At 31.7% G+C, this 10753-nt stretch overlaps 1 protein-coding gene across 1 annotated transcript; it reads left to right on the top strand.

The window, feature by feature from the left end:
* Positions 1-3681: 3681 nt before the first annotated feature.
* Positions 3682-9289, top strand: LOC110713161. Its single transcript, XM_021891632.1, has 2 exons — positions 3682-3859; positions 8929-9289. Exons 1-2 carry the CDS (start codon positions 3731-3733, stop codon positions 9049-9051), a joined length of 252 nt encoding a protein of 83 aa, XP_021747324.1. The 5' UTR covers positions 3682-3730; the 3' UTR covers positions 9052-9289.
* The last annotated feature ends 1464 nt before the right edge of the window (positions 9290-10753 follow it).

Genomic DNA, 10753 nt, shown 5'->3' with positions numbered 1-10753 from the left:
AAGAAACAATTTATTTTACTTCGTATATATTAAAAAAAACTATTAAACTTAAAAAAAAATGAAATTCACGTTCAATTGATATTTAAAAAAATTTGATTAGATAAAAAAAATAATGAAAATATGAAAAGTGATTATAATAAAATATTTTATAAAAATATAGTAATAAAAAATAAAATCACGTTTAATTAAAAAAAATATCAGTTTTCTCTAAAAAAACAGTTTTACATTAAATACAAAAAAAAAAAAAAAAATCATTGAAATTAAAAATATATCCTTTCTCTTTTTCTAGAAAAAAAAAATGTTCATCATTAATCATTTATCATTTATTCGTCTTAAATATTAAGTTCTACGTTAACAAAATAAAATTGGCGAATGAAATTTTAAAGTTTAAACTAATAAATATGAAATATTATCTTTTGATATTAGGAATTTCATCTAAATATATAACGAATGAGAGAAAATTCACAATTTATTTTAAAATAAATAAAATAAAAATATTAAATGATAATATAATATACTACGTACAATGAATAAATAAAGTAACAAATTTATCACAAACATAGGAAAAAATTTAAGTTGTAAAAAAATACAAACAAACCGTGCATCGCACGGGTTTCATCTATTGAACAAATATAAGAAAAAATAATAATAAGTTTTAATCAGTCAAAGTAATTTAAGTTCGTCAAAAATAATTTAATTTTCATATGCAAAAACGTACAATAATAATTTCAGTTTCAGCAGCAATAAGGTGAAGGAAATAGGGCCTAATACATATATAATATGATTAGGACATGTAAAAATGTTTTTTTTTAATATTTTTTTAATGTTTTATTTTCCATTATTTAACTAATAAAGGGTGAAAAAAATTATCCCATAGATGAAAATAATCCTGTGAAAAACATCTTCCTTTTGAAAATAAGTTATACTACGATCTATGTCACTCGCATCTATTTCCTTTCACTCGCATCTTCCTCTTCTTCCATAATATTTCTGGTAGGAAACAAGCAAAGGAAAACAATTTAATACATTCGGCTTAAAAATATATGTGCAAAAGAGAGAAAGTAATCGATCATATAGAGTGGAGACAAAAATTAGAGTGAAAATAAATGATATCTTTGGTGTACCATGAAGACATGTAATACATTCAGTTTAGTGATCGATATTATTAGATCGCATATTGGTAATTTACCGTTATTTTTTTTTTTTTGTATAATAAGAACTATATTAGAGATATTATTAGTTGAAATCTGATCAAAATATAACGTGCACCTATGTTGAGAGAAAGAATAATTGAATAAGTTTAAGCTAAAAAAAATTAGCATAAATGTCATGGTACAAACATTGTCATGTACCAAGACTTTCTTCTTCCCCAATCATAGAGTTTTCCCTTTTTTTTTTTTTTTTTTTATAATTGATTAATTTTTATTTAATATTGTTAGAGTCATACAAGACTTAAGTAGTTAGAAGATATACGATTCTCGTATTTGATATGCGGAATAAGAATTTAGCATAAAAGAAATGCTTTACTTGTTAAGAAAGAGGGAAAATTGTCGAATTGGGGAGTAAGGTAGTAAGGGTAGCCATATAGAGATAAAAACTTATACGTAGTATAATCAGTATGTAATTAGGAAAATCTTTAATAACACTTTAAAATTAGACCGACCCATTCACAATACTCATATAAAATTATAAGTCTAAAACTAGTCCCTTATTTTGATTCAACTTATTATGCATGCATGAATATAATTAAAAAAAAAAGAAAGAAAAGAAAGAAAAAAAAGTTCAATTTAATTTATCCATGAATGAAGGGACATAATTTTGAGCATATAGAATGTCAACTCAAATAATACCTGTATTATTTAATGTGTGCGATAATTGAAGCTTAAAATAGATAGAAACGAAGATGTTTATGAACAAATTTTATTCATGTTGAATAAGAATAGAAATTTTATAAAAAATATAGGAAAGTTTAGAATTGTCAAACGTATTATTATTCTAGCTTCTTCTTTATTGAGGCGAAGAAATTAAAGTACATTAAAAGTAAAATCTTTTGCAATGGAGGCCATCGGGAACGCACCAACTTACACAACCATTTTATACATGCATAAGCTCATTCTAATGTTAATTCTTAGCTTGCTCATCCCCCCCCCCCCCCCCCAAAAAAAAAAAAAAAAAAAAAAGGCTATTTTCATCATAAAACATTAATATCACCCATATAGGTGGTATTGATTATTGTTGATAATAAAAATTTAAGAAGAAAATAAAAGTTTGGGATGGAGTTACATTACAATGGACGATTTATGCTTTCAATATCCATCATTTATCACCACCTCTACTAGATAGATGTTTGAGTTGTAAATATACCAAGCAGCAACAATTTTGTTACAAATAAGAGAAAATGAGTTATGATTGGGAAAGCCCAACAAATAAATTAACATGTTTTCTTTACACAAAATTACAAAATTTGAGAAACTTCCTTTAAATCTTCAAAATAAAGAAAGAGATATATGGGAGATAATTCTGGAGGAAGAGAGATGAAATTGTTAAACAACAACTTTTAAAAGAAAAACGTGACTCATTCATTAAATTTGTTAGAGAACATACACAGAAAATAAAATATCCTCTTAGGTTAAGGTTATGTCATATGAAATCATTCATACTCTAATCAATATAAGTGGAATACTCTCGATCTACAACTTAAGGAGATTTACACCAATCTAACTTGACAATTATTAACGGAGTTTTTGTTAGGTTTAGACTTACCATTGAGAAAGTCAAATAAATGAATTGGGATTGAAATTAAATGACAAGGATTAATTGCAAAAAAAATTCACTAAATATGCAGAGCTTTTAAATTGCAAAATTTGATTTTCGAGCTGGTGCGTTTTAAAATTTTCTCATAAAATGAAAAATATGCAAATTAAATAAAAATACGAACATTGGATTCAAATAAAAATAAACTTCCACATTCAATTTATAAAAAAAAAATTATAAAAAAAAAATAATCCACATTCAATTCAAAAATTTTGCACATAAAATCCTTTTCATTTTATACATACAATGGTCTAATTGAGCCGCTCAATAATATATTAAAGCTTTAACCATTATTTGATGTTACTTCATATCATTTTAGAGTAAAAAACTTGTAAAAAGCTAAAATTATAAAAGAGTTTTTATATATTTTAAAAACCTCAACGCTAACTCTATTGTAGTTTGTACTTTGTATCTAACAATGTCTACTACTAGCACAATACATATTTAGGCTATGTTTGAGAATATTAGCTGAAATAGAGTTGAAATTGATAAGTTATCCGATAACGAGTGTTATGACTAAAATGAAAAGAAACTTGAAACTTCAAAGGTACTTTTTTTTTTTTTTTTTTGGTGAAAACTTCAAAGGTATTTGAAATACTAAAAGTGAGGGTATGTATCATATTGCAATATTGTCATATCATATTACAGAGTAAGACCCTATTCTATCAACCTTACAAAAATAATTTCCCTAAAATCAGTAATTTTAAAGAACAACTATAAAATCAGTGAAACTAACTATTGTACAGGCAAAAATAACGTGAAAAGAGCAGCGCCTTATCCGCCTATCATTTTCGGTTTCCTTGCCGACTTATCTAAATTTTAAATGAAAAAGTCAAAAAAGTTAGTAATGTGACGCAAATAAGATAATTAGAGTTAATTTTCACAATTGTGATCAAACTGAAATAGAAAATAAAAAATGTCATCACTTGGAGCAGGGAAGGGGCTTCTGGAGGTAGGCAAATTCGCTGTCTATGTCAGTGTCCCCATTGTTCTTATGTACGCTTTCGCCAACAATTCCAACAATCTCCACAAATTTATGGGCGGAGTATGTCTCTCTCTTTAATCCATCATTCCTTTCTTTTTTTTTTTGATTTGATTAGGGTTTATAGTTACGATTCAATTTGATTGTTCGGTTTTTGTGATTCTATTTACTTCTCCAATTTGATTATATTGTCTGATTTTATTTGATTCAGATTTTATTGTTATTGTTAATTCGTGAAATTTAGGGAACGTAGAATTGTAGTGTATTGATTTTACTATGTTTATTAGAGTTATGCTATTCCTTGGTATACTTTGCTGTATTTCTGGAGCATAAAATGAAACTCATTGTGCTTGAAATGGAATAAGAAAAACCCAAAGCTAGTATCTCTGGAACGAAATCAACAACGTTTTATTTGTCGGTCTTGTTTCTGGCCGCAAGACGAATCCAGAAACCATTAGAGAATGCAAGAATCTTTTCAACAACAAGATGTGGGGAACTGTTATAAAGAGAACAAGAAGTACTAGATTACTGAAAACTTTGTTTGTAGTGACAATAAGAAAATTTAGCTTTTTAGAGGGCTACAACAATTTAAACAAATGAATTACCTATTAGCTAATTTTTAGAAAAATTACATTATGTTAGTAGGTGTCTTGAGTTTGTGAAACTGGTATATAATTTTTGCTATTGTAGAATGCTAACCTTTTACACAAGGCACAATATACATGACCAAACAAAAGAAAAAGAACTTTGAGAACATCATCTCTGCTACATTCAACGAATTAACAGCAATATGCCTACTTATCACCTTTCTAGACCCTGTCAATGATGTCATCCTCAGCTTTCCCACTCTGCTTCTGTTGTAGATGTTGTGTACCATTAAACAGACTGAAAACGTTCGATATTGTCTTAATTAGTGACAGGTAGAAGCCAAGAAACAGGGGGTAAAAATTAGAATTTCCTGATAATATGCATATTATTCTTCCTTACCTTCCTAGAAGTCTAGAACTCCTCCTTCATTTTCCCTTGTTATTACTGTCTACTCTAACCCCTTGTTTACCTCTCTATCTAAGCTTGTCTTTCAAGCCTCTAATTCTTATGTTTGGATGTTTCGTCTATACATGTGTTACATGTAGGTTAATTGCGTCCTTGTTACTTTTTTTCTGAGCCGCAGTGATTGAAAGTTTTGATCTTTAAAGGAATAATTAGTAGAAGCATTCAAACAATATTATAGATGAAAGCACAATAATTGATGTGGTCTTTTACTCATAGACAGTTATGATTGAACTTATTTTGGACCATTTAGAATTTAGACCTGTATTGTATAAGCCATTCTTTTATTTTGATGTTTCAATAATTTATATCTTAGAAGTTAGAAGATATTTTCCATTCTCTAAGTATGTAGAATTACAACTCTTAGGCAGAAATTGTGGAAATTCATTCTCAGCATTTTTTAAACATTTCAGCCCTATGTCACAGACTTTCTTTTCCAGATATCAAGTGGAGGATTTTAGGCATCATATCTCACTTTCAAAATTTTCCATGATATAAATTAAATTTGGCTTTGTGATATTTGAAGTTAGTAAACTTGTTATGCATGTTGCTATATTATCTATTATAACTTTTTTAATGGGTTGATGATCTATTACATTAATGTAATTGATGCAACGTTGATGGCCTGTATAGGCTGTATGGCCTTATTAATCTGGTCATAGGTTCCAAGTTTCTGCTCTATCATGTCTAGAATTTTCTGTGGAGCTGGTCTTTCCTGGACAAACCCTAACTAACATGGTGAGATTCACCTTATAAGCCTAGAAGTAACACCTGTTTGTAACAACACCATCTTTGGATTTAAAATACTGCCCTCCTGAGGTGATCCTTGCTCCAAGTTTAAGCAGTGGAAGAGTGTATGAAATTATTCATTGAAGAAAAAATGAGTGTTGCTGAATCTAGATGTTGCTCTTTACAAGAAGAGTTAACCAAAAAAATTATTCTGCTTTAACACTTGACTGGTGCTCTAGTCATCTTTGAAAAGTTTGGTTTGGCACATACAGCCTCTTATATCCTCCATGCTATAAATTGTATCATTCACTATCATGAATAAAATAGTTTCTGATAATTTCATTCCCCTTAAGCCGATATATATTTTACTAGTCATATAGAAAAATGCATAAAGGTAATGCAATTGTTGTATCTACTTTCATGTAGTTTACTTGATCATGTTCGTAGGTAGGGATGACTTGAATGGGCGAATTTCATGATGTGGATTAGCAGTTTTGTAAACATATCTTTGTAGAAAAACCTAAGGATATTGCTAATGTTAGAGCATTCTTGGATGAGGGGACGCTTGTAACATTAATTATGACAAGGTAGTGCTGACCTGTTCCCCCCCCCCCCCCCCCTCTTTTTTTTTTTTTTTGTAGACGATGGCAACTATGAGTTTTCTAAAATGTCAAAGGTTCTATATAGAATGCTAAAATTGGATAAAGTAGCTCAAAACTTGGAGTTAATTTGAAGTATCAAATCAATGGAGTATAATGGCACTTTAAGAGTGCAAGAAACAATGTCACACACTCACATGTGGAATCTGACTTGTATTGTTTGGAAAAGTGGTTGGTTACAACATGTTCGAGCTCCTAGCTACTATTTGTGGGTTAAGTGCTACTTGTTTTTTGAGCTTTCTGATGGTAGATTTTACTTATGTTGATGAGTGGCTCTATTTTGACACTTCATTTATTGATCTGTTTTAAGATGCAATAAATCAGTGATTAAAAAAAAAAACATTTAATATTTTACAATTTATGGATTTCTATTATTGATTTGTTAGTGTTGAGTTGCATCTTCTATTACCAAATGCAGTATATATGTCTAATTGTCATTCCCCCTTCATTCACACTTCTTTGTTTTGTGTTGCGTATCAAACATTTTTGAGGCTAGAAGGAGAATGCATTTACTACTTCCGTTTCTAGGGTGTTATTTGTAGCCGACCCCACTTATGGGATTAAGGCTTTGATTGATTGATCGATTGTTTCTAGGGTGTTATTAGTGAGACATAAAAAAAGTTCCTTTGTTGCAAATAGCAAGACAGAGGTAGTATTTTGGTTGAATAGGATGCGGTTATAGGAACTTATTAGACGTGATAACAGAATTTTAGGAATGCTTCCTAAACATCTTGACAAGATCTCATGCATATTATTAATACAAATCACATAATAAGAGTTAGATAACTTAGATATACCTTTGATGCGTATACTCCCTTTAACCTTTGGTTACCCTCCTTCAAAGATCAAGAACCTCAATTGTGATTTCTCTACTTAGTCAACAAACTCGAGAAAGATCCCCACGTATGCTAGTACGAAAGGAGGAAGAAAACTCTCACTCTCTTGCTTTGTATGGGAACTGGCTACGTGTAGTATTAGAGTTGTGTTGCTCTCCTAATTATTCTGTATCATATACATAATAAGACCCTAATTTATAATATAAATTATCCTAATTCCCTTAATTACTCCCCTTGGCCGGTCACCTAGTCCACAATGGGCTTGGTGTGCTTTGATCCATCTCATGTTGATCGAGGACACTTCCTTCAGTGGTGTCATCATAAGCTTGTAAATGTGGTTTCCATGGGGAAATTAAAGAAGAAGAATAAAAAAACCTTGTGTGAAAGTTACATACTGAGCTTCACAAACTTCTTGGAAGATATGTCAATTTGTTGTGCTAATACTTTAGGATTATGTTGGTTTGTATTTTCTATTCAAGGTGTAGGTGTTTGACTAAGTATACTTCTCCAATGAAAGACTAGGCATAATTTTTGTAGCTAGTCATTAATTAGTGGTTGTCTACCATTGAAGGACCAAATTTGGGTATTTTGTGTTCCTTGATGAAAAGAGGAATAGAAAAGATGCCTATGTATTGGTACATCTCAGCACTGGATCTGATGCTAAACATAGTTTGCTACATTGCTTAATGTCCCTCTTCCCCTCTAATTGCTTATGAATATGTAGGGAGCAGATGAAATTGACAACTTTTATTTAGGATAAATGTACTAACAAAAGAAGCTTTTGGTTATGATTTTATTGCGAGTTGATGAAAAAATTTACTCAAAGAAGTTACTTTTTAATTCAAATATATTGATTTGCTTAAAATTAGTTTTTGTGAATTTAAGATTTCATTTGTATGAATTATGAGGATCGGGTGAATTTAGGTATTGATTAACTTGAGATAGAATGGAAAGTGGCATTTGGGAGAGAAGAGGACGCTAGAGTGACATGTGGTTTTATATTGAGATGAGTGAAAATTCCCTGCAGTGCTTAGGAAAAATCTGACTGAACTTGGTTAAAGTAAGTTTGCCATATTGTTGTTTTGACAGTGGATTCCATCATCAATATAATCCCAAATTGAAAATTGGGGTAAGGCTGATCCTGCCATACTTACTTTTTTGGGGATCTTGATTGCCCATTATATTTATTGCAGATAATAGAATCACTGCGGATTTTGTGGCCATTAAACCTCCTCTAGTAAATGATTTATGTCATGCAAGTTGTGTACTAATGATCACTATCCTCTGTTTAAGAAATCATTATTCCCTGCCAGAGCTTAAGATTTCCTATGAAATGCTGCATCATTTAATAGTCTGCACATATAAATTGATAGTATTAAGTGTGGTTTTTAGAGGATTCATATAGTTGGAAACACTGATTGAGAAAGTCATTGAATAGCATACGAGTGATTTGTCAATCCCTAACTAGAATTTATCGGCTCTGTTTTTATGAAAACAACCTGTATGGAAATTGATAATGGAAAGTTGCTAGTATATTTATTTTTTTGGGTAATTTTTGTGTGTGTTTTTTTTGGGGGGGTGGGAGGGGGGATTTAAATATGACAGGCGACACTTGATATGTTTCTTAACCATAAAATTTCTAAGAAAGAATCTGGGGAGCACAAATAGGATGAGGAAATTATTTGAGTGGTGATGCTCCTAATTGAGTGTATTTCACATTATAGTATTCTACTGATGATACCACTTTGTTACTTTTTCTATTTTTTTATTTATTTTTTACATCCCCCCCCCCCCCCCCCAAAAAAAAAAAAAAAATACCTGTTTGAGTCTAAATATATCCTCTTTATACTTTGTGAAGCGTTCTTATGTGGTCTATCCACCTGAGGCTCCTAGGCCTCCGTCACCAGAGGAAATGCGAGAGATGGCTCGTGATCTAGCTCGTAAAAGGAACAGCCATTCATCTTCTGATGCAGCAATGTGAATGGGCTTTTACTTTGTGCATGCAAGGGCCACTCTAATGGAACATGGTATAGGAGCTTCAAACAGCCTTATCTAGTCGCTTGAAGCTCCTCCACCATCAATTCTCCAGAAACTTTTAAATTTGTACTCTCAGTCACATATGTTGTCAATTTGACAGTTTTCCTGTATACAATTTACCTCTCAGCTATATAATAAATCAAATTAAATAATTAATGTATACATCGTGTTCTTATTTTTCAGTTTGAGTATGATGTGTGCTTTGTTGCAAAGGATATATTGATTTTAATGATCTCATCTTCGGACGATCTGCTTAGAATAGTCTCGTCTTTTTGAATTGGGCCGTAATGACCTCCAACTTGTATAGCAAGTAAATGTTTTTTGACAAAATAACTGTTCTTTACTCCACCCTAGTTTGTTCATGCTACCTCTTGACACCACTTACAGTGTCAAGAAGGCAGTGACATCATTCAGGGAGATTGCGGAGGAGTTAGTGTCAAGCAGGATTGGAGATAGAGAAGACGGAGGAAGAAGGAACGGGAGGAGATTTTAGAGTGGAGGATGGAGAAGTCACCTAGTGTGAAGGGTAGGTGGTAGAGAGGGTGGTGATGGTGAGGTAGAGGTGGGAGGAGGAGAGGGAAAGTGAGTAAAGAAGATTTGAGGGGATTGAGGAAGTTGTAGATGGTGGAGATGAGGTGGTAGAGGGCCTAGAGGCTTAGAGCCAGGTAGAGATGAGGGATTGTGGCGCTGAGGAGGTGGATATTTGGTCGATTAGGGATGCCATATTTGGAGGAAAGTGTGTGGAGGTGGTGGTTGTGGTACCATGTGGTATTTAGAATTCAGGAAGTTCTATATTCTTGCTGATGGGAGAGCCGGAGAGGGGAGGATGGGAGGGTAGTTTAGTGAATGGAGTTAGGAAAAAAAAAAGAATGGGAAATAGGGATGGAGAGAGGGGGAAATAAACATTCTTGTGTTTCTGATTTTTTTAAGACGCTGATTGGCTATTAAAAGTAAATATGTGTCATACAACTCATAATATACGAAGTATTTGATAACTTAAAGTTTCGGACCATTATTAAGTTTAAACGTTTGGTTATCAAAAATAAGTTTTCTTGTTACAAACTTACTAGAGTAAAAAATAAAAAACTTGTGTATTTAGTTGACTATATTAGAACTCATAAGGCCTCATACACGAAATAGTGGCTTAGTGATTTGTATGACGAAATTGTAGAGTAATCAATTCGGAAATCTCATTTTCGGTTTCCCTTTATCATATGTTTGGTAGTCTTATAGTTGAATGAAACTAACTTACAATGATGTATTGTAAGACATGACAACTTTCCTTAGGATAACTTTTAATGTCTCACAATAAATTAGTGTGAGACAGTCTCACAATAAATTAGTGTGAGAGAGTCTCACCCAAAACTTACTTTTCCTCTCAAAATGTCGGCACATTTAAGCAAAAAGATGGGTTCAAACCTCATTAATGTGTCCATGGACCATGTGAGAAACTAAGAAACGATCCTGGTACGATTGGAATCCGATCTAGCTGCCACCAGAGCCACAAAAGAAAATCTAAATGGATTCTTCTCTTATTATAAATGCGTCCTTAATTACCAAAGCACAGTTCTTTCAGTCCTCTATGTTCAACCTCGCTTGTAAACTTAGCTTACCAAACAGCATTGCAGTAATTGAAATTGGAACAA

This window comes from Chenopodium quinoa, unplaced genomic scaffold (assembly GCF_001683475.1).
Source record: "Chenopodium quinoa cultivar QQ74 unplaced genomic scaffold, ASM168347v1, whole genome shotgun sequence".
Classification (NCBI taxonomy): domain Eukaryota; kingdom Viridiplantae; phylum Streptophyta; class Magnoliopsida; order Caryophyllales; family Amaranthaceae; genus Chenopodium; species Chenopodium quinoa.
This window is presented reverse-complemented; position numbering and strand designations above follow the sequence as displayed.

What these genes read in the sequence shown, in the direction of transcription:
- LOC110713161 (XM_021891632.1), top strand. Translation starts at nt 3,731, where the DNA reads ATGTCATCACTTGGAGCAGGGAAGGGGCTTCTGGAGGTAGGCAAATTC. An exon ending in TCCACAAATTTATGGGCGGA is followed by an intron (nt 3,860 to 8,928) that starts GTATGTCTCTCT and finishes TACTTTGTGAAG; the next exon opens with CGTTCTTATGTGGTCTATCC.